At 51.5% G+C, this 24,053-nt stretch overlaps 2 protein-coding genes across 4 annotated transcripts in view; both read right to left on the bottom strand.

The window, feature by feature from the left end:
* Positions 1-613: 613 nt before the first annotated feature.
* On the bottom strand, positions 614-8,515 carry ANKRD2 (ankyrin repeat domain 2). The gene is made up of 9 exons (XM_081157344.1): positions 8,410-8,515; positions 5,232-5,333; positions 4,318-4,473; positions 4,112-4,219; positions 3,227-3,325; positions 2,784-2,882; positions 1,835-1,933; positions 1,630-1,728; positions 614-860 (listed from the first exon to the last, which is right to left on the bottom strand). The coding sequence occupies exons 1-9, from the start codon at positions 8,494-8,496 to the stop codon at positions 711-713; spliced, it is 999 nt and encodes a 332-aa protein (XP_081013470.1). The 5' UTR covers positions 8,497-8,515; the 3' UTR covers positions 614-710.
* Positions 8,516-10,150: 1,635 nt separating this feature from the next.
* Positions 10,151-24,053, bottom strand: part of UBTD1 (ubiquitin domain containing 1) — a 51,085-nt gene continuing 37,182 nt past the window's right edge. For all 3 annotated transcript variants that reach the window (XM_081158784.1, XM_081158785.1, XM_081158786.1), the window contains 2 exons: positions 12,612-12,839; positions 10,151-11,249 (listed from right to left, as the gene is read on the bottom strand). In XM_081158784.1, the coding sequence (XP_081014910.1) occupies positions 10,864-11,249; positions 12,612-12,839 (614 nt within the window). In that variant the 3' untranslated portion in view covers positions 10,151-10,863. The remainder of the gene's footprint in view (positions 11,250-12,611; positions 12,840-24,053) is intronic.

The following is a 24,053-nucleotide window of genomic DNA, read 5'->3' as shown; positions in this document are numbered from 1 at the left end:
CAATGTGTCTAGTTAGAAATTCGCTGCCCCTGACTTGTCAGACCTGGGGCACGCTGGGCCAGGTGTCCCCAGGTCAAAGGCCAGGCCTATAGGTCCCGGGGGGGGGGGTATTCCTCTTCTTCCTGGGGAACAGCTGGAGAAATGCCACAACCCAATGTCCCTCTGCCAGGTGGAGGTCTTGCTCCTGGGGTCCCGACACTAAAGGGTGTGTCTAGTGGGGCCTGGCCCTCCTCCCACAGTTTCCAGCCCCAAAGCCAGGAGCCCGCCAGCTTCTGCCTGGCAGGTCGTGGTGGCTGGAGGAGCTGACTGGCGGAGCCCTGTGGGAGGCGTGGCGGGTCCCTTGGCTGCCCCACTTCGCAACTGGGATCTTCCTTTTAAGGCTGCCGGGTGACAGGCCTGTGCTGTTCCAAGACAGCGCGGTCACAAGGAGGGGGTGATCAGGGGCGAGGGCTCGGCGAAGCTGATCCACGCTGGGACTTGGGAAGAGGGGCGACAGGGTGAAAGCAAGAAGGGGAAACACGGCAAGGCTGGCACAGGAGCCCAAGGGCTCCAAGTCCCCTCTTCCCCAGCTCATCTTGCATTCCTAAATATTTCAGACAAACGGAAACTAATATCACACATAGCAAAATGCCTTTTTTATTGTGGTAGGTTGTGGGTGCTCCTGGGTCTTCTGCAGAGGAACGGCTCAGGTCTGGGGGCCATTCAGACGTTTACTGGGCTGGCACAGGCTGGGGGGTCTCCCGCCCACTCTCAGCAGCCCCCTCCAGCCCGTTCTGCTCTGACCCCGGCTCAGGGTGCTCCAGAGCATTCCGGGTGTCAGCTTGCCACAGCTTCACCAGGTCTGTGGGAGTCTTTCCTTCCTGGGGGAACCAAGGGATCTGGTCACTGTTCAGAAGTCTGTACCAGCAGGTGTCCTCCTCTATACCAGCGACTCCCAACGGAGCAATTGGCAATGTCTGGAGACCTTTTGTTTATCACTGCTGGGGGTGGAGGGGGGGGTTGTGGGGGGTACTACTGGCATCTTGAGGAGAGGTCAGGGATGCTGCTTAAATATCCTACAGTGCACAGAACAGCCAGCATGACAGTGATCCAGCCCCAAATGTCAGTAATGCCAAGGTTGAGAAGTCCTCATACACACCCTCCCCATATCTTCCTGACTTTTCCATATCCCCTTAGCCTTTTGTAATTTAGGGGGACCCCCCATTCTCCTCCATTTTGTGATTTCTCTGAGTTCCAAAGAAGAGCTTGGACTAGGGGACATGGGATCCTAAGAGAACTCAAGGACACCAGGAACCAATAGGGTGTGCTAGGAATGGTCATGCCAACCAAGTGCCTAGGTTCATTCCAGCTCTGTCCCTCCATGACTTTGGACTCCCTGGGGCTGGACATTAGGACTTCCTTTGGTCTATTTAGGGGCCCTTGGGAAGCCCCCTAACTGTCCCTACAGGTTATTTCTCTGCACTTGCCCTCAGGACATAGAGAGACTTGGGAAGCTGGCTGGGCCTGAAAACCCCAGGGTCCCAGAGAGACTCTCCACTGTGAAAGTTCTACATTTCCTCTGAGTGCCCAGCACAGGGCCTGGGTGTGCGGTGCACACTGATAACTGAATCAGGAAAGGGATGCACTTACCAGGTTCTTGGTCATCATGTCAGCCCCGTGTAGGAGCAGCAGTTTGATGATTTTGTAGCGGTTGAGCCTCACGGCGTCATGCAGGGCACTGTCCCCTTCCTAGAGCCAGTGTGACACTCAGCAGAGCCCACATGGGCGCATGGGAGCCCTCAGGCTGCCTGCACCCCCAAGGTGGCGCAGGGCAGGAGAGAACCCAGACACTCACTCTGTCTTTGGCATTGATGTCCAGGCCCAGGGACAGAAAATACTCCACAATCTCCACGTGCCCAGTTCGAACTGCCACATGCAGTGGGGTGCTCAGCAGCTGAGTAGGGAGGAAGCAGAAATTGCTGGCTGAAGGGATCTGAACTGTGTGCCTTTGGGAAGGGGGCTGTCTTAACTCCAGCTAATCCTTCCTCCAAGTCCTAGTGCCAAGGCCTGAGCCCTGGAGGGGCAGGGAATGCTATAATTCTCACCATCCTATCCAATAGTCTATCTCTGAAACATTATATGCTACCTCCTCTGGGAAGCCTTCCATGATTCCCCTCTCACCCAGCTATGAGCAACTGCTCACTCCTCTGCCCTTCTTTTAATAATTGTAATAGATGCCATTTATTGAGAGATGACTATGTGATGGGCATGGCAAAAGCTTATAAAACATTAGCCTTATTTTGAATAAATAATCAATTTACATACATTTTCCCATCTCATCTATACAACTCTGCAAGACATTTTACAGATGAGCAATAAAGGCTCAGAGGCTGTTACTTGCTCAAGGTCACATACAAGTAATAAATAAAAGATGGTGGATGAATAAATAAATGAATGGATGAATAAGTGAATGGAAAGATGAATGAATAGATGGATAGATGGATAGACAGTAGATAGAAAGATGTTGAAGGTTTGCATTGATGAGCAAATCCTGTATCTTTTGGATAAAAGCCCCCAAGATAGTGAATCTCTTCTCCCTCCCTCTCCTCTGTTCTTCCTGCTCCCATCCGCAGATGGTGGTTTCCAAGGGCCTGTGGTTGATGGAAACGATCCATCCCTGGGCTCTGCGGCCACTCCCGAAACCAGACTCGTTCACTACCTTCCTGCTTTCCCCACTGTTCTGCCCTCTGCCTCCCACTCCCCACCCACAGCCACCCCAATATCTGGGAACATTATTGCCTCACCTTATCTCTCATATTGGTGTCTGCTCCTCGGCTTTGCAGGAGTTTCACCACCTCCAAGTGGCCCCCGCGGCAGGCCCAATGCATGGCTGTGCAATCCAACTAGAAGGGAAGGATGGGACCTAATTGCAGAACTTCAGGGAAGAAAGTGCCCTGGGGGAAAGGACCTCAGCCAAAAGGGCAGGAAGATATCCAGGAGAAAGGTACTGGGAAGAGATGGGGCACTCTAGTGCCTGGGCAGTGATCAAACAGAACATAGGAGTCCTTGGGGTCCATGTAGTCCAAGCCAGACTTACAGAGAGGAGATGAGACCTGCCCAAGGTCATACAACCACTAGAGATGGGGCCTGGCCCCTGAGGCAGCCTGTCTGTGTCCCAGGTTGGCATACAGAGAGGGAGTCTAGACCCACCTCCTGCCTCCCAGCCAATACCTGCCCTCTCACTCACCCGGTCCTGAAAGTCCACAGTGGCCCCGCTCTCCAGAAGCTTCTCCAGGACCTCCAGGTGGCCCTCCAGGGAAGCTCGGTGCAGTGCTGTTCTGCGGAACTGTCCCCATAGAGACTGTCAGGGCCTGACCTCTGGCCTCAGGCCTGAGCTCATCTCCCACGCAAGCTGAGGCTGAGGCCTTACCTCACCCAGATTGATTATGACCCCTGTGCTGGGTCCCCATATCTTCCATGTTCTGCCAGCTCCTCATATTCTATCCAGACCAGTCTTGGATCCCTCCTGTGCCCTGGGGACTCCGACCTTCTCACTGACCCCAAGCCCATCAAGCCAGGCCTTTGCACAGGCTAGTGCCTGTGCCAGAATGCCCATTTTACTCTCAGCGCTTAATGAATTCTTGCTATTCCTTCAAGATGCAGCTCAAGTACTATCATCTTCTTGAAATCTCTAGGCCAGAGCTGTCCCAGGGGCCCAGACAACCCTCCAGTGCAAGAGAGTAGTTGAGGGCCAGCTGAGTCTTTCTTGACTCTGTTTCCCCTGAGTGCCTAGCCCAGGGCCAGGATGGACAGGTACACCCTGATTACTGATTCAAAGAAAGAATGAACTTCCTCCCTTTGCAGTTGGCTTTCTGCTTTGGTCTTTTTGTTTGTTTGTTTGTTTTTTAATTCCATTCCTTTATTCCCTCGAAGAGCTACGTGACATTTGGTACTCCAGATGGGGTTCACGTTGAAAATGGTCTAAGGATTTAGATAAATTCCTGTGTGGGGAAGGGGCATCCCAAATCTTCTGAGGGATGCCTGCTCTCAAACAGGCCCACAGTTGGGTGTGGTGGGGCTGCAACTCTGAAAAGGAGGCAGGCACAGGTGAAGGGGTCGGTGAGAACATCACCTGATCGCAGGTGTCCGGGGAACCCCCATCTGCCAGAAACTTCTCGATGACCTTCATTTTCCCTTCCACAGCAGCTTTCAGGAATGTCTCCTCCTCCACAGGGCCAGTCTGAAGGGCATAAATGCCATCATGGAGGGTCCCCCCCGCAGTGATCCAGGCCTCCCCAGCTCCCTTGGCCCACACAGGTGTCGTCCCAGGACACTTACGATCTCCTCGGGCTCTGGAGGCTGCTCCTGGGCGGCCAGGGCGGCCCGCTTCTTCTGCTTCCGTTTTTTCCGTAGTTCAATGAGGTTCTGGATCCCGCCCACCTCGATGATCTCCCGCCGCAGGTCTAGGGATGTCTTGCGCACACGCTCTTGGCCCTGCGTGGGGATGGTCCATCAACCCCCACAGCGGGAGCTTGGGGACCCCTAAGCTAAGCTGGAGGGGGAGGATAGGGCAAGCTTTCAAGAGGGAAAGGATCCAAGTCTAGCTCTCCTTCCCAGGAGTAGGAGAAGCAGATGAGACCCTGACGCAGGTGGCTCAGATCAGGGGGCAGGGAGGCTTGAGGGGGCTGCCTGGAAGGCCTCACACAGGGTGGGGAGTTGATGAGGGCATCTCGGGAGGCAATTCTTAGCCCAGGCCTTTAGAACAGGGTCCAAATCCTCAGCTCTCCATGCAGTTCTACTTGTGTGTGTGTGACCATAAAGGTAATACGTGATTAATATTAAAAATAAAAGTAATACAGAAGCAAAAAAGTTTTGAAGAGAAAGTCCTTCTCTCCCAGAGGTAACTTCTCCCAGACACGCTCCTATGGGATCATGCTCCACACAGTGGTCTGGAAACTGGTTTTCTCCAATCAGTGTGGTGATCTCTCCTGTCAGCGCACACAGCCCCTGAGCCCCTTCATGCCTGCGCGGTGCCCTGGCATATGGCTCTCCTCTCGCTGGGCTTCCCCTGGGATCTGAGCATGTGCAGATCTGGGGAGCAGGTCTGGGGAGGGGGTGGAGGGTGGCATACATGCTACACTGCCAACCTGCTTCCAGGGGCTGCTGAGCTGCTGGTTCAAGGGCCACACCAGGAAGAGCGAGGCCATAGCCGCCTGGCCAAAGCACAGACGCTGGACTCTCCTCCCACTTACCTTAACCTTTTGTAAGGTCAGATTCGCAGCCCCGTGGTGCTTCTCGTCCTCCAGCACCAGCATGTCCATGGACAGCTTCTGGTGGGCAGTTCCTCGGAGTTTCTGACAAGCCAAGGAGAAGACGTGCTCTAGGGCCTGTCTGCAGAGCCTGGGGAGGCAGGTAGCTTCTCCCCTAACCGCCCCGAGGACACACTCCAAGGACTTTTTCCTGCGTGGCCTCAGAGCCCTTCCTCTGCCCACTCCTGACTGTTCCTGGAGGCCCCTGGCCAGAGCAGGGCTCCTGGTGAGACGCCCTCTCCACACCAAGGGGGCAAGTTTTAGTCCCCTCTCTCAACCCCAACCCCACTCCCCTGACAGCCCTGAGTCCCCAGCCAAACAGAATTAAAAGCTACTGGAATGAATTTTCATGAAACTAAATACATTCACTTTTTCAAGCACTCAGATTATTTTTCAAACTTCTTCGGCCTTAAAATTTTACTTTGATGAAATAATTGTGATAAGATGATAGTTATTATTTTTTTTAATGGCTTAATATAAAAATTTGCAAATCTATGTCAGATACCAACTCTTTCCCCTCAGGTTTTACTGATCCATGAACTCTTAAAGCGTAGAAACTGTTGCTCTCAGGGAACCCAAGAGATGGGAGCCCAAAGTCCCCAGCTTTCACTTGAAGTGGACTCTAATAACCTTATTCCCTCTGTGAAAATCCAGGTGAGACTCCTCGCAGTCTCAGCTCCGCCTGCAGCTCTGCCTGCCTGGCTGCTTCCTCCCTCTCGCCTAGAGGACCCACTCTGTGAAGAGCTGGCGCCCCCCTCTCTGAGGTCCCAGCCACCAGGAACAGTCGCCCAGCTGCGCGGGCGCTGATCAAGATGCCAGCTGGGGAGGAATGGCCACCCTTACAGAGCTCTCAGCTCACTTTTTATCACTTCCCACTGAGTTCTGGTGTTACACTTTTCAAGGGTCATTGAGGGCTGATTTCCCAGGTCTTTATTTGGGGGGTCCTATTGTCTACTGGCTTCTCCCTTCCACGTGGGGCTTACAAGGGTTTGAAGTCTCCCTAGTGCTGACCTCGGGCTGCAGCTACTGCTGCATGTGGCAGCCTGGCTGGGCTCCTCGTGGAGCAGCGACAGGCTGGGCTTGGATCTTAATCATCTTGGTATCCCCAGCACCTGTGACAGGGCCCAACCCATGGCAGGTGCTCGGGGGATGTTTGGAGAATAAATAAGTAAAGGAGTGAATGGATGACTGCAGGTGGGCTCAGCACCTCTGCCCGCCCCTAAGTCCTCAGTGATGACCTGACCCAGTAAGTGCCCCACAACAGAGTCTCATCCCCAGGCTGGTCTCCAGGATCCCTTTCCCTCTCCCATCCCAAGAAGCAGGCACAGGCTGGACAGAGGCTCTCCTCTGAGGACCCTACTGGGCTTGGGGCTGGTGGGAACAACTGGGGACTCTAATGTTCATTCACATCTTACCCAGACTCTGTGGCCCCAGCTTCAGATTCGGCTCTGTGGGTTGGCATACAGGAGGTGCTCAATAAATGCTTATTGCATTGGATGCTAGTTGGTGAAACACAACAAAACTTCCACTCTACTTCATAGATGGTTGTACAGATGGAATGGGGGAATGCCTGTGCAATACTTAGCATAGCGCCTGGCACTTGGAGGTACTCGATGGGAAGGCTGGCTCTGTGGGCACCTAGTGTCCCGAGAGCCCTGCTGCTATATTTGTTGTATGAATGAATGGATGAGGACTGCCCCATGTCTCCTTGCTAAAGGTCTCTGTATCCAGCACTCCAAAAATGGCACAGTGGCATGATTCACCTGCCTGGCACTGATGCACAGGCCCTTGGGGGAATGAGCAGTGGCATTCCTGGACATCCAGGGATTCCCAGGCCAAGACTCAGCAGGCTCAGTCCAAGCTCTTCCCCGACAAGCCTGCCTTCCCTGTCCTAGCCTTCATCTCTTCTTCCACTGGAGTCCTGATCCTCCCCCCTTCCTCACCCCACTCAGTCGCTCTTCTTCTTTTGAATGGAGTCAAACTCTAAGCTGATTTATTGTCTCCTTCCCATTCCTGTTAGGGCCAGTCTTTCCCCTCCCAGTCCTTCTCAGGAATATCAGAGCTGCCTTCTAAACTAGGTCAGAAGGCACCACCCTCCCTCCCTCAATAACATTTAGTGGCTCCCCACTGCCCACAGAATAAGTATCTTTCACATGTCCCAATCTGGTTTTTTGTCCTGCCTCCCTTCCCAGCCTTAGCCCCTGCTACCAGACTTTCTCATAACAGTCATGCTTTCACTCTCCCAAACTTCAGCGCCTGTATTTTCCTCAGCCTGGAATACTCTCCCCACTCCTGATCGCCACTCACCATTCTTGAAGGCCGAGCTCAAATGCCATCCTGTCCACAAAGTCCTTGAGGGCCCACAGTTGGAATGACCTCCCCACCTTTTGTGCTCCTTCACTTCTTTCTGATTTAACATCTCTATTTCACCATTCCTTCACTCTGCTGTTTCTTAGTAAACTGTGCACCTGACAAATGTTGGCTAAAATGAATGCAGGTTGGTAAAAGGGAGGCAGAGGCTGGCCTTACAGGTCCTCTCAGTCCTCACAGAACTGGGCACTTGGCAGAACAGATTCTAGGTCAAGTATTAGTTTAAATAAAATGAAGAGTAGGATAAGCTCTCTCGCTCCTCCCGCAATTTCCTTATTCCAGAGAAAATGCAGTTGCCCAGAGCTCCATGCTCCAAAGTCCCCTGCAAGTGTGGCTGGCAGTCCTGGGAAAACTCACGCTTCCTTTCCCAGCAGCCCTCCCTCCCTCCCTCTGCTCCCAGCCATTCTTCTTCAGTAACAAACACTGTCTCCCACCCAGAAACTGGGGGATCTCAGGGGCCCACATTCCCAGGCAGCGGGCTTGCCTCAGGCCCAGGCAGGTGGGCAGGGTCTCGGGGAGCCCAGCTAGGCTCACCCACCCCACTGCCCCTCGGTCCCTCAGTTCTTGGGGCTGACGCCTCAGTCTCCCACCGCCAGCAACCCTGTCCACCAGGAGCACCCTGTGGCTGGAATGGAGCTCTAGGGACACCTGTCCCCCTTCCCGCCACAGGTGTGGCAGCCAGCCTCTTCCTTCCCTTGACAGCAGAGCTGGGTCTCCTGGGAAGCCCCGCGCCCCCGCGCCTCTGCGGTACCTCCTGCGCCTCCTCCTGCGCCAGCCGCTCCTCGATGAGGGCCGTGGCGCTCTGCACCGCCTCGGGGCCCGCCATAGTGCCGTCCATGACCCGCTCCCTCACCCGCTCCCTCGGGCCAAGAGCCACGGGGGCTTTATAGACCAGGGAACCCACCCCGCCCTGCTGGGCGCCTTTGCTATGAGCTCACCGGCTCAAATCTCCACCTGCCTCCCCCACCTGTCACCTTCACCCCGGGCAGCCCCAGGGAGCAGGGGGAGGCAAGGACAGTTGCCCCCCACAACCCCTGGCCTATTGGAGCCGGAGGGCACAGCACCCCGAGAGCAGGGGCTATCGGAAGGAGCCTGCCCAGCCTGTCATGAGTGCTTGGGCCCAGCTGGTCCTTAGCCAGGGCAGCTGGGCTGCACGTAGGGCCCACTGGCTGCTCCTAGCCCCGATGGCACTGCCACCTGCTGGACACCTGGAAACTGGTGTGTGCAGATCCTGAGACACTGTGTCCTTGGTGATGTTAAAGTAAAATCTCTGACAAATTGAGAACATGTGCTGGCTTGCCGGCAAGGGGGCCCAGCTAGTGCTAGCCAGAGGGCCTAAAAGCCAAACGTGGGGACCCAAGATAGTCCTGTGTTGTGGGCTGTCCTCTGAACAGGCCCTGCTGGCTCTGGAAAGGGGCAGACTGCTTCATCTGGGCTGGAGTGGCAGGGTGGCTGGTGGGGATAAGGGCAGCTGCTTCCCTCTTTGCCCACAACTCATGCAGGCCTTTGTCTCTCTGGGGTCCCACAGCACCCCCTAGCAAAGCATCCCTGCGTTTGGCTGTATGTCCATTAGTCCCTGACAAACCTCATCAGGGGGCCTCTGTGGGAGGTGCAGGGTCTTGCTTCAACAGGGGTCACAGGAAGCCAGTGGGAGGGACAGAGGGCAGTGCCAAGCCCAGATGACTGATTGTCCTTTTCTCCCGTTTCCCTGTCAGGCCACCCTGACTGGGGACCAGCCATGCTCAGAGAAAGAAAACTACTCCCAACTGGAGAAGAAGCGGGCCTGAACTTGCTCAGCCCCACACCTGGAACTGTGGGAGCCGGCCTGGGTCGCCATGACCCATGTTTCACCTGCCAGTGAACCACGGCCACCACTGTTCTGTAACACTCACGTGGCCGGACCTGAGCTAAACCACGGTATCCAAGAGCACCCTCTCTGCTTATATGCACACTTTTCCCTAAGGAAGCACAGGACCAGCTCCTTTTTTCCTCTGGCCCCCTTGCTGGCAAGGCAGCACATGCTCTCAATTTGTCAGAGATTTTACTTTACCATCACCAAGGACACAGTGTCTCAGGATCTGCACACACCTTAGTCTTGAGGGCCTGGCTCAGGGGTTGGAGCAGGAAGCCAGCACCCTCCTGCTGCAGGACCAGACTGGCAGGTAACTACCACCACCTTCCTGAGACGTTGCCTTCTTCACATCTGTGAGCCCATTTACTGCCCCCGGGAACTGAGGGAGGAGGCCGGGCAGGTGGCATCACATCCACTTTAAAGATAAACGAAGTGGACTCAGTGGTTAAGTGGCTTTTCCTGAGGACACATGAGAACACAGGGCCCAGACACTAGCAGCTCACGGTTTGCTCCACTGTACTCTGCTGCATCCAGAGTAGCTGGGGAGGCCGTGCACCCACCTGCTCCCACATCAGAACTGGGTCCTGGGGCTCCACAGAGCTGCAGGGGAACCCAAAATCAAAGCCAGGCAAGAGAGAAGGAAGGAGCAAAAGGCTTTATTGATAAATATGCAGATATGTCTGTACACAGGGACCTACTGTGGGGCCGACTGGCTGCAGACACCCCACAGCTTGGGTTACAGCCAGGAGATGGCCCTGTGCAGACCCCTGCCACAGCAGCCCAGCCGTCCAGCCAACCACCTCATCTCTGCCAATTGTGCTAGGGGCAGGGAGAGGCAGAGGCTGGCCTCAGGCTCCCTGCCCCTGGGGCTCATGAGTGGTCCCCTCCCCTCCAGGGCACTGGCACTGTACCCAGGGCAGTCAGGGGGTGGGGACGGGGGAGGGAGACAGCTGCTGCTTCAGACCCTGAGCAGAAAACCGGAGTGAGCACAGCTGGCGGCACCAGATGACAGATCTGGGCTTCAGGGGCCTCCGGGCTGGCCCTCATGGCTCAATCCTGCTGTGGGAGAGGCAGGATGAAGGGCCCCAGTTTTCTTTTTCTCTGACAAGGTTGGCAAGGCCTGTGTGGCAGCACTGCTTCCTGGGTGCCGGGCACTGGTGGCCCATGGTGGCCCTGGGAGGCAGGGTCCCTTTGTGGCTTGCCCAGCAGCCATACAGCGGGGAGGCGCCCCTGAAGAAAATATCAGCACTCAAAGGCAGCAGCAGGGTGAGGGGGGCCTGTGCTACAGCCCAGGGGCCTCTTAGCCCCACAGAGGCCCTCCCTGGCCTCTCTTCCCAGGGGTCCGTGGGCTCCTCAGTCCTGGGGCGGTGGGGGCTGGTTGATGATGACCTGGATGACAAAATCTTTCTGGATCTTGGTTTCCTGGAGCCGTGTGCGGTCTGTGAGCAGCTTCCCAGAGAAGAACCATCGCTGCCAGGACGGCTCAATGCCCTCCTGGGCATGCAGCTGCCTCTTGAGCTGCCCCACTGTGTCAGGCAGGCTGGCGCTGAGCCTCACGTCCTTGCCCGTGGAGAGGCGCACCTTCAGTGGGAACTCACGGCGCACGCTGGGTGTGGGCTCCGGGGGCTCCACGCTCTCCTCCTCAGTGTGCTCCAGCAGCAGGTTCACGGGCGGCGACAGGCAATAGATGGGCAGCTGGTAGCGATTGCCCAGCTCATCATAGCATTCACAGAGGGTGCCTGTGGGAAAGACAGGGCTTGTCAGAGTGTTCTTGGGGGCTGAATTATGTCCCTACAAAATCCATATTTTAAAACTCTAATCCTCAATGTCACTGTATGTGGAGATAGGGGCCTATATGAGAGTAATTAAAGTTAAATGACGTCATTTGGGTGGGGCCCTGACCTGACAGAGTTAGTGTCCTTATAAGAAGAGACACCAAGAGTGCATCCCCTCTCTCTCCACCATGTAAGGACATAGCAAGCAGATGGCCATCTACAAGCCAGGAAGAGCTCTTGCCTAAACCTGATTCAGCTGGCACCTTGGTATTGAGCTTCCCAGCCTCCAAAACTGAGAAATAAATTTCTGCTGTTTAATAAGACACTCAGTCAGTGGTATTTTGTTATAGCAGCCCAAGCAGACTAATACACTTGTCACGGCCACCCCACAGTCACAAACCCACCCTACCTACAGTCATGTGTTCCTGGGTGAGCTGGGAGGACCTCAAGGTGGAGTCAGGAAGACCTGGGCTGGCATTCTGGCTCCACTAGGTACTGTTTTGTACAACCCTGGCAAATTATTTAACTTTCCATTTGTTCATTCAACAACTCTTTCTTGAGCATATATGCTGGGTGCTAAGGTTACAAGGATGGATGAAATAGCACAGGCCCTGCTCCTCATGTCTTACCTAGGAGATATACCTAGTGGGCCCCAATTTCCTTGCTTGTACAATGTACTGCATGTAAAAATATATTTCCTGTGCCTTGAGCACCTACAAAGTGCTAGGACTACACTAAATGATGTGATGGTATCTCGTTGAATCCTAATAACCGGCCTACGAGATAGGTACCCCCATTTAAAGTCACTGAGGTTTTCAATTTGGGAAGCTCCTAGCTCAAGGTCATAGAGCAGGGAAACAAAGACACTCATGTTAAACCTAGGTCTAAGACTCCACAGAATTCTCCTGTTACCCCCTCTTTACACAGCCCCTCAGGCTGTTATGAATGTAAATGAGGTGACGCAGAAGCTTCTAGTTCAGTGCCCAGCACATAAACACCCAACAGAAGGTTGGTACCTCAGATGTTCTGAGATCCCAAAGCGCCCTGAGTAATCCTTAGCCTGCCCTCATCACAGTGCTTTGAGATTGGCTTGTGCTTCCATTCCCTCACTGGGCAAACAGGAACCGTGTCCCACTTCCCTTTGTGTCCTCACTCCTGGTCCATGCTCAGAAGGGCTGCTAAATGAACAAGAAATAGCCACACCCGCCACCCACAAGCTTGGGTAGCAACTCCCGGTGTGGCAGGCCACCGGCTCTCCTCCACCCTGAACAGTGCTGATGAACCCCTGGCTCCACCGGGGACCAAGCCCCTACCCTGCCTGCTCACCATGTGGCAGGGTGATGCTGGCTCCATCCAGGATGGCCTGGGCCAGCTCATGGTCGTTGGCCTCAGCGGCATAAGCGGCTGCCTTGAGGGCGTCCCAGATCTCCTTGCGGCCCTCGAAGGCAGGGGCTGTGTCCCAGAACTCATCCCGCTTGCTCCGCAGCTGCCCATCCGTCATGGGGTAGTCGCTCTTCCACTTCAGCCGCTCCTTCTTCAGGGGCTCATTGCGACCTGGGCAGGGCAGAGGGAGAGGCTCAGCATCTCTAAACCAGGGCTGCAGCTCGCCCTCCCCCGCCCAGGCAGGACTAGGACCCACTGCCCGGCCCCCCCGGCCCCCCGCAGTGGCTCCTAAGTATTTAGGAGGTCTCTGCGCCCATCCTCGGAGTCAAGGAAGAAACTGGAAACTGCGCACACCCAACCTGGGGACATAAAATACTTCTACCAGCAAAGCATATACTGTCCTTGTTGTTGTTGCTGTTGTTTAAGTTTTAACTGATTATAAAGTAGTACATGTTCACTATTTTTAAAATCTAGAAAGAATACAGATGTGTAAAAATAATAACTGCCACATTTATGGAGCCAGCTGTGCCAACCGCAGGCTAGCACTTTAGACCCATCATTCATTCGGTCCCCAAAACAGCCCAACGGGGGAAACTAACGCCCAGAGAGCTGGGTGTTTGTCTAGGGCCGCGCAGGTACCAATTTCGGGCAAGACTTGCTGACTCCGAAGGCCACCCTGTGACCACTGTCTATACCATCCTGCCACTGCGGAAAAAATTACTCAAGGGTTCCACCACATTCAGAAGTAACCACTACTGACCCCGAGACACATTTCCATTTGCCTCCTTTCCCCCTTGTCCCATTAGAGTTGAGTCTGTATTACTAAATATTTTATGTTCGTGTGATACAAAAGGTTTAAAATGTTCTCATGCCAATATACACCTTTCTGTTTATTTCGCATTTATATTACTGTCGATGTATATTCCCATGATTAAAATGATAAACAATTTTAATGTCTTGTTATTCATGTTCCAGTATATATAGTGTTTTTTAAAAAATATATGTTTATTGATTTCATAGAGAGGAAGGGAGAGGGAAAGAGAGAGGTAGAAACATCAGTGATGAGAGTCACCGATCGGCTGCCTCCTGCACGCCCCCTGCTGGGGATCCAGCCTGCAACCCGCGCATGTGCCCTGACCGGGAATCGAACCCTGATCGCCTGGATCCTAGGTCGAAGCTCAACCGCTGAGCCACGCCCGGCCGGGCTGAAGTTGCTTCCCTACAAAAAGGATCTGCATTTCCTTCTGCTAACCCAGGGACATTGGTAAATGAAATGTCTGCCCAAGAGCTTTCTGCCCACACAGGTATCGGCAAACCCACCGGAGGGCATTTGTGGATTGTCTTACCTGAGGTGGAACCCTCACACTGTCACTTACTGTGTGACCTCGGGAAAGTCATTTAATCTCTCTGCCTGTCCCATCATCTGTGAAATAAGGATAATACCTGCCACCTAAGGCGACTGCAAGGATGAAATGGGATAATGTATATAAATAAGTGCTTACGTGGGGTTCTCTCACACAGCTGGTAGGCAGTGAATGTCATTCTCTCCATCTGAGGAGCCCCCTTTCCTGCCCCAGCCAGTGGGGGTGGCCTAGCGGTAGCCCCAGCTTTAGTCCAGTCTCTCTGTAGGGGCTGAGTCAGAGTGGGAGCCAAGTACTTTAGACCTCGCTCCTGTGGCTCCTCCTGCCTTCAGCTTTGAGGGGGCAGTTTCCTAAAGCCTGACTTGCCTGAGGTCACGCAGTAAGTGACAGCGTGGGGGTTCCACCTCAGGTAAGACTGATCTGCAAGTGGCCCTCCAGTGGGTTGGCTGATACCTGTGCAGGCAGAAAACTCTTGGGCAGACATTTAATTTACAGTGTCCCTGGGTTAGCAGAAGGAAATGCAAATTCTCTTTGTAGGAAAACAACTTCAAACCAGGCCTCAAAGAATTCCCAAGATAAAGTTCCAAGGGAAAGAAGTAATAAGGTCACAGTAAAAAAAAAAAATCACAACATACAAGGAAAGAAGGCAATATGAGCCAGAGCCAGCAAAAACAGCAGACAGAAGACTCAGACTCAAAAAGTTTCAGATACGGGATTTATCAGACACGGATTGTGAAATACGGAGTTTAAGAAATAAGAAAGGCTTTAAAATATAAACAGGGAAAAAGAGATTATAAAGAATGACCAAGCAGAAATTAAAAGAACCATATAAATTTCTAGAAATGAAAAACATAATAACTGAAACTCAGATGGTCTGATACTTTTTAAATCTTCACCCAAGGATATGTGGTTTTTTTAACTGGTTTTGAGACAGAGAGAGAGAGAGAGAAAGGGAGGGAGAGGGAGAGGGGCATTAGTTGCCCCCCGTACATGCCTTGGCAGGGATTAAACCCGAAACTTTTTGGTGTACGGGATGATGCTCCAACCAACCGAGCCACCCGGCCAGGGCAGGTGGTCTGACATTTTCAAACAGAATTTCCGGAGGATACAACAGGAAAAATGGGGATGAAGTAGTATTCAACAAGATGATAAAAATGTCCCTGTTTTCCTCCAAACTGATCTATTTTAATGAGATCCCAATAAAATTCCTAACTGGAAGGCGTTTTTCCCCCAAGGAACTTGGCAAGCTGATTCTAAAGTTTATACAGAACAGTGATCCTCTTAGAGAAGAATGAGGTGGGGAAACTTACACTACAATTTTCGACACTAATAATAAAGCTACAGCGAGTGTAGTACTGGAACAGGAACATACAAATGGGCCAGTGGAATGGAATAGAGAGCCCGGGAACAGACCCAGGCACATGCAGAAATGTGCCCCCAGGAAGAAGGCACACTGCAGATGGGGTGTGCGTGTGTGCGTGTGTCTGTGTGTGTGACGGATGTGAAATAATATTAGAGATATATATATTGGCTCTGTCCCCAGTTTGTGCTAGTATTTTGTCTTTGACCCGGTTCCTGACACTGAGCTCCTAAAACCCTTGTAATTTCCTGAGTGATAGGAATGTCTGATACAGACTTCCTAAACTGCTTGGAATTTCCTAGGTGACACAAGTGGCCTTTGTTTTAATGAGGAGACTCTTGGTGGGATCCTGGATGAGAGCTGCTCACCAAAAAGATGAAGCCATGATAAGCTTGGAATTTTCAGCAGTGCCTCCCATTCTCTGGAGCAGGGAAAGGGGCTGTAAATTGAGTTAATAATTGATGTCTACATTATGAAGCCTCCACAAAAATCCCCAAAGTATGGGCTTTGGAGAGCTTTCAGGCTGGGGAACACATCCACGTGCTGAGAGGGTGGTGCACCCCAAGTCCCTGTGCTCAGGACCCTTCCAATCCTCACCCTCTGCATCTCTTCATCTGGCTGTTCATTTGTACCCTTTAAAATATACTTTGTAATAAATTTGCAATAGTAAGTAAACTGTTTTCCTGGGTTCTGAGAGGCTCCAAAAAATTATCAAACCCAAGGAGGGGGTCATGGGAACCTCCAATTTGTAGCCAAGTTTAAAAGAAGTTGTGGGTAATGTGAAGGGAGGCAGTCTTGTGGGACTGAGCCCGTTAACCTGTGGAGTCTGTGCTAATTCTGCATAGTAAGAGAATTGAGAATTGTAGGACACCAGTTGGTGTCCACAGAGAATTGGAGAATTGCTTGGTGTGGGAAAAACACCCACACAACTAGCATCGGAAGTATTCTGTATGACCCGCAAAGGAGAAACATGGAAGATCTTTCTTAATGTGGACAACTGATGAATGGTTTCGAGACTAAGGGTCTCCATATAAGAACACATTAAACAAGAGCCCTACCTCACACTAGCCACACACACACACACACACACAGCATAAAACAGATAAAATCAAACGCTTAAGTGTGAAAGACAGAGAGGAGGTACTGGAGAAACAGAAGATTAGCTTTATTCACGTATTTTTTGTGTGGAAGTTTGACCCAGAGGTGTTTCTGCCTGGATCCTGCTTCATGATTTCTGACTCCTCTTTTTGGTCCGTTAGTACCAATGACTCCCTAACAAGAGTTTTGATCCAGTAGGATTCACAGTCTTTGTGCAGTGACACCTTCAGGGACCTCTGAGGTGTAGTATGTCTGCCCCTCCACTCAATGACCCCAACCTTGGGGGCTTCTTAACTTCGAGTTGATTTGTACAGCTTTCCTGCTTCTTTGCCAGAGGTCACCTCTTACTGGTTTCCATCTATGTCTATCTGCTACTCCTATGGATAGAGGTTAGGTCCAGCTAATGGGCAACTCCTAATCTCCTGAGGGTTTAGAAAGCTTGTCAGCACTGAGATCAAAAGCATCCAGTTCTAAGAAACAGTCTTCCTAAAGAAGAAAGAGACTAGGCTTCGGGACATCTGTCACTCCTGCTCAGGTCCCGCCCCCTTTAATTGTCATGGTTTGGTTCTGTTCCTAACAATTAGGTTGCTGGACTGATGACCCCAAGATACCTGAAGTGTAACTGTGTATGCACACATCTCGTTCTCTCTTTAAAATAAAAAGCCTTGTGGTGTCACCTTTCAAAGTCTTCATCTCAGGAGGCCACAGGTACCTTAGGATGCTTTGCTCGAATACCTCGTCTTCAGAGTCCCCTCCCTTTCACATTGACAGCAGCACCCTCTTCCTGTCATAGACACACTTCTCACCCACGGATGGACCCAATGCCAGTGAGCCTCTCCAAGTATTAACAGTATCTGTCGCTACCCAGGATACAATGGTTTAAAAATTCCTCATCCTGCACTCTGGTCTTTTCAGGCTGAAAAATATTAGAAAATATTAGAATGGGGTGGTGATGCTGGGAAGGGGAGAGGTTGATGCAGAAAAAGGAAGCAGGCCCTTCCTTTTTCAAACCCTGTGTGGCTCAGTTAGTTGGGCACTGTCCTGTGCACTAGGGGTTGCCGGTTTGATTCCCGGTGGGAGAGAGCATGCGGGAGGCAGCCCACTCTCACACTGACCTTTCTCTCTCTGTCCCTTCCTCTCTCTCTAAAAATCAGTTTAAAAATCTTTTTAAAATAAAGGAAAGGGCAGCAGCTCTGCACATCGCAGCCAGCAGGGGGCAGCTGCAGCACCTCTGGGCCAGGTGCTGGCTCCCTTCATCAGTGAGTCAAATTCTGCAGAAAAATATCCAGCAAAAGTTCTCCAGGCCCAAGACAAGCATGTGTAAGAGACATGCCAAAATGTCTGGATCCCTACACTATGATGCTGACAATGTTAGGTACAGATACAAACAAAGAAAAGGAAGCTTTTTATCCAAACATAAAAGCAAATTGATGATGAATATTTTAAATTTCATTTACTTAAAAAGAACGTTTTATGGTTAGTTGAGTCATAAAATACGGGCATTTGAAAGGGTGTGAACACTCTTATATACTGAACAAATCAGTACAAACTTTCTGGAAGGCGTTTAGAATGTACTCCCAAACTTAAAAATGTACATCCCTCTGGCTCAGCTATTTGGTTTCTAAGAATGTATCCCAAGAAAATAATCACAAGTGTGTGGCGAAGTTTCATCTACAAAAGTGTTAAACTCAGCACAGTTTTAAACAGTTTTAAACAGGGGAAAGCTAGAAACAATCAAACTGCACACACAGGGAGAAAGGCTAAGTAAAACCTGTGCATCCTGGCAGAAGGTCTGTGGTGGGGCGGAAGGATACTGAGTAACATAAGGAGATGTCCAGAATACAGCACAAAAAGGTTACAGAACAGCAAGTGCTTTGTGCTACAGCTTTTGTTTCTAAAAAAGAATATAAAATCATATATTAAAAAGGCTGGAAGGATTTACACCAAAATGTTAACTGGTTATATCTGATTGCAGTTATAAGTTTTGGAGGGATTTTTTTTGGCTTATATTTTCCAAGTTTTCTAAAACAAACATTTGTTACTAATAATTTAATTGTTAGTAACAAATTTGTTACTAATAATTTGTTAACAATAAGAATAATACAATGAAAGTTGCTAACAAGAAAAAAGGGTACATAAAGTCCCCGGGAGCAGCCATGGAAAAGTAGGAAGAGTTTGGAGAGCCAGTTAGGGGGTTTGAGGGTGGTGATGATCCGGAAAGCTCAAGGTCAACAGCCTCTAAGATTTCAGTTGCTGGCATCTCTGAGTGACTCTGTCCAGAGCCAGGACAGGCTCTGCTGGTTTCAGCAGGAGGAGCATCTAGTGGCTTCTACTTACATCTCCACCTGTCCTAGATAAGTTCCAGGTCAAAGACAGAGTAACAGAAATGGTCCTTATCCCTAATGAAGTTGACAAAAGAGAGATTTAAAAAACAAAAGATCATTTTGTAGTCAAGGTACACACCTGTACTGGGAGGTACAAAACACCTACGAAAATGGTGGGCTTCTGTAATTGCGATGGGCAAGGAACAGCAAAGATATTTGTGACTGAGCAGAGAATGTATGTTTCTGAGTATAAAGGCAAAAGCTGGGGCCCGAAGGGTTGTCCACATTACCACCTGCATGAAGGTCTCCTGGAGTGCCGGTTAAAATGGCAGATTCCCAGGGCCCACACATACTCACTGACCTGGAGTCGTAGGGGCTGGGCTGGGGTATGTAAAGATTCTGGTTGAAAAACCCCCCTTGTAAACACAGCAAAGCAGAAGTGGAAATGGCAGGCTCATCTACACGTTAACGTAAGTTCGTTCAACAGCTCACCTCCAAAGTGGCTGCTGAGAGCAGATTTGGAGAGTAAAGAGGGAAGACAGCAGAGGGCACGCGGGCTGGGGCGGGGGAGGATAATGACGGGAGGCGCTGCGGTGTGGCCTCGATAATGAGTGGTGTCTGGCCATCCCATCCCCAGGGGAGGGCACTGAAAGGAGAGTGGGAGAGAGAACACTGAACATCCTCTCCAACCTGCCTAGAGCTGGTGTGCATCTCTGAGCATGCATGTGTGCACGTGTATGTGTGTGTCTGTATGTGTGCACGTGTGAGTGTGTGTACCTGTACTCCTAATACCTGCTGAATTCAGAATGACTACACAAAAGAGGGGATCCTCAAAAATCCATGGAAATCGACAGGCCCTGGCTGCTTCCCTCTGAATATCCCAGGGCCTCACAGCATACCTGGCCCAATGCAGGTTTTCAGCAAGTTGTCTGCTGAGTTGAAAATGGAACTGACAAAGGCACCACGAATGGGGTGGAGAGCATGGAGGAGGAATTACAACTGAGAGCAGAAGTGGGCAAAGGGAAAGTCTGCATGAGGGAGAAGTCAAGCAGTCCCTTCACTTCTTGATCTTGGACCCAAGAGATCCTTATTGTGGCTTCAGGGACTGGCATGACTGAGCCACTGGGATGTGACACTAATTCTACGACCAGCCAAGGGAATCAGAGATTTCCCAGGACAATTAGTCCACCCAAGCCAGGAGACAGCCCTATTTATATCTGCAACAATCCTTAAGCTCTGTTTTCACTCAGTTACCAAGCTCCATCCCCAGACCCCTACTCTAGGGATAGGGCCAACAGTGTCCTCCCCAGAAGTACTGCTTATGTGACAAGTCTGGGCTTGCTCTAGCTGGTGTGAGAGATGAGGCTCCAGGGAAGTGAAGGCAGGGACAAGGGCCTGCCCATCCTAACAACCCGGGCTGCATGGGCCTGTCGGCCAAGATGCAAACTCCATTCACTCCTCTTCCCCTCCTGCCCTGGTCGCCTCCGCTGGGATGCAGAAGGCTGAGAGGTATGGCTGAAGGATGGCACCTGGCAAAGGGGATAAGAGGTCAGGAAGAATAGCAGGCCCTAGGAGGATCAGCCCAGCTGGGAAGAGTGCAGCCAGGGGGAGTGAAGCCCAGGTAATCCCTTCAGGAAGCTGGTATTTATAGTTAGACTTAGCCCAGGATGACCCTCAGAGCCTAGGTAGCCTTTGAAGGGAAAAGTGCTGGCCCTGCTCTGCTCAGCTGGGGCCTCCCCATGTGGCATCTACAGTGCGTGGGCCCTTCTTCCCCATTCATTCCCTTTGGCCCAGCTTGAGTTCAGGGAGGGAAAGAGGTGGAGCCAGTTGCTAAGTGACAAGCCAGGCTTCCAAAACTGCATCCCCTCATGGGGCATGCAGGGTCCCAGGTGGTCCAGGGCAGGCTGAAGGACTCGACTCCAGGCTCCTCTGTGAGCTCTGTACTTGGCTCTGTGATGACACCCAGCCCAGGGCAACTGCAGCTCTGTGCAATGATCTTGTTTGTCACCCTGAGGCTGGGACCACCCCCAGTTCATCTTTGGGATCCTGGAGACAGGCTCAAAGTCTGGCATGCAGCAGAACTCAAGAACTGTTTGTCGGATGAATGAGTGAGTGAGGGAGTGAATGAAGTGAGCAGGCAGTGTAAGAAAAGTAGGAAGAGCTGGAGAGGGGAGAGGGGAGATCAGAGGTGGAGAGAGACCAGATGTGGCTGCCTGGAAGAAATCCCTGTAAGGAAGAGAGGGAGGAAAAAAGGGGGGGTGGAGATGGAAGTTTAGGAGGGACAAAAGCAGTCCCTGAGGTGTACAGTGAAGAAACCTATGAAGGATGAGGGGAGGGGATGTCAGCAACCACACCCAGTGAGGGTCGGGAACCTTCGTGGCAACTGGAGAGACAGAAGTGCAGCCAAGAAAAATAAACCTAGCCAGAGGCCCCCTGCTTGGGTGGTTGTGGGTGTGGACAAGGGGCACACAGAACCTCAGAGACAGTGTGCGCTTTCTCTGTGCTTGCACACAACACACACATTTACTGCAGGGAGCAGGGACTTCAGCTGCTATCTGCCCTGTGCTTCCCTCCCAAGGCCCCAGCTATGTGTGGCTGGGCAGGGTGAAAGGTGGCATGCCAGGCTGGGCACTGACCAACTCTTCCTCTGACCTGAGCTGACTTCGCCAAGTCGCCCCTGTCCTATTTCCTGCTTGAAAACTGACCTGGTCTCATCTCTACTCCCAAAAGAACCCCCAAATCCTCAGGGTCAACGCTGAAATCTGACCTGCCATACAACCAGCAGCTAGCTCCTTTCTGAGACTGGCTGAGAGAGAATACTACCTCACAGGTGTTTGGGAAATTCCTGTACTTCTCCTTGTTTTAAGTTAATATGAATTAAAAAAGAAAAAAAATACAGCCCTGGTCGGTGTGGCTCCGTGGTTAGAGTGCCCCCCTGTGCACCGAAGGGTCATGGATTCCACTCTCAGTCAAGGGCACATACCTGGGTTGTGGGTTCGCTCCCTGCCCCCAGTGGGGTGCGTGCAGGAGGCAACCAGTCAATGCATGTCTCTCTCACATCGATGTTTCTCTCTCTTCTCCTCCCTCCCTCCTTCCACTCGCTCTGAAAAGCAATGGAGAAGCACCTTCAGGTGAGGATTAACAACAAAATACAGCCTGCTCCTTTCTTATAATGAATACATTCCCATCTTCTGCAGGTACCAATGTGTTTGTTCCCAGGGGCAACAAGGACCTGACCTGAATGTGAACAGTTCCAGGGTCACCGGCTCTAGAGGGAACCTTGATTACACGCAGTTTCACAGATAATTGTGAGTTAAGGGACACATTAGCGTAGCCTCTCTCTCCAATCTGGACACTCACTTATACATGGGCTTCAGAGATGGATTTGGGTAGGGGGGCCGGGGGGTTGCTTCAACCACCTGCGTGAGCGAGGGTGGGTGCGGGTGGATGACGGAACCATTCTGAGCCTCATTGTTCCCATCTGCAAAGAGGACGGAGGTCCCACCTCACGGACTGCTGTAAGGATTACAGAGACTACTCTGCTCAAGGCTTAAAAGACAGTAGCTATTGTAATTAGCAATCATGTCAAGTCAATAATGCTTACCAGTATGCAATTAAAAGAATGAAGGGTTAGCGTCTTTTTTTCTCCTCCTCATAAAGTTGCTGTGATTTGGGAACTTTGAAAACTCCTGCTGTAGAGAACTCTTAATCTCTCCACCGTGCAGGAGGGTGCAGGGGTTAAGTGAGGTTGAGTTTGACAGGGACAAAAGCGGGCTTGATGGATGCCCACTTCCCTGCACAGCTGCACAGCACAGGGCCAGCACTTTTCCTGGGGCAGAAGAGAGAGGATGGCAGCTCATAAATAAAACAAGAGCTCCCCAGAGGTTGCTAGAAAGGTCTCCAGTATCTGTCCAGCTCCCCTTGCTACCTCAGGACTCCAGGGAGGAGAGACAGGTCATCGCTGGCACTGTGCTTCCCACAGGCCTGCTGTCAAGGAGGCTCCCTGCGGGGAAGATCCAAGCCAGTCCCAGCCTGGCAGCCAGCTGCCTGACTTCTGACACCCAGGACTCTGTCCCACTGGGTGTCAACTGCCACAGCACTTCATTCAGATATATGCCACCCCCATCAGGGCAGGTGCCCCAGAGTATGGCAGAATCCCTAAAGCCAGGAATGATATTAAAGTCATTTACCCTAGCCCCTTCACTTTACAGATGAGGAAACTGAGGCTCTGAGAAGGGATGTGACCTGTCCCAAACGCCACAGCCCTTGCCTGTTTGTGTGTGTGTGTATTGGGGGTAGGAGGTAAATTCTATCAAACCACTCCATTGCCAGTGAAAGCTGAATTATAACTAGAATATTAGAATGTTAGGAGTTTGACACAGAGATAATGAACACGCCAGTGGGAAAACAGCAAGCAGAACACACAGCATGACCAAGAGTGGAGACGTTACGAGTCTGCCTGACCCTTCAGGTCCCACTAGGGAAGAATAGGATGAGCTGGGCCTTCCCAGGACACTTGGGCCCAACAGTGTGCCCAGGTCTCCTGTGGGTTTGACAGAAACACAGACATGGGGCACTAGCCCAAGATTCTAATTCCACATGGCTGGTTTGGGGCTCAGTGATGGAGACCAACCTCTCACCCCATACCACCCTCTTGCAGGGGCAATTCAGCCTCTGTGGGCACTTCTGGGGGGAGGCACTTGCTATGTCATGAGGAAGCTTATTTCACTGTTAGATGGATAAAGTGGTTAGAAAGTTAATAGTCTTATAGTCATCCTTCACTGAGCACTAGCTATGAAGCAGGTAGTAGAACAGAGAAACAGATTTTGGAGGCAGGCAGAGCTGGGTTTAAACATCAGCTTCATTATAAATCAGCTAAGTGACCTTGGGGGTAAATGCCTTAAGCTTTCTAGTCTCCTCTCCTGGGAAGTAGCGAGTAGTAACAGCTCACTTCTTAGGGAGGTTGGGAGCATTGAGGATATCTACATATATACTAAATTAACTAACAGGATCAAGAAGATTATATACAATAAATCAAGTAACCTAACACCCAAGTGTAATCTCCTAGCACCAAGCCTCACCTGGCTCTCGCTTCCTCAATCTGAAGACACACACACCAGCACCATACTTGCTACAGAGTAGGCACTTATTACTATCATTGAAAGTGTTTTTGCCATTGTTATTATTAACATTACTATTCTGACCTGGAATCCACTGGCTCTGCTGTCTGGAATAACACAAG

Source organism: Miniopterus schreibersii, assembly GCF_964146895.1.
Source record: "Miniopterus schreibersii genome assembly, chromosome: 14".
NCBI classification, from domain to species: domain Eukaryota; kingdom Metazoa; phylum Chordata; class Mammalia; order Chiroptera; family Miniopteridae; genus Miniopterus; species Miniopterus schreibersii.
The sequence above is the reverse complement of the archived record's forward strand: the minus strand, read 5'-3'. Positions and strand labels throughout refer to the sequence as shown.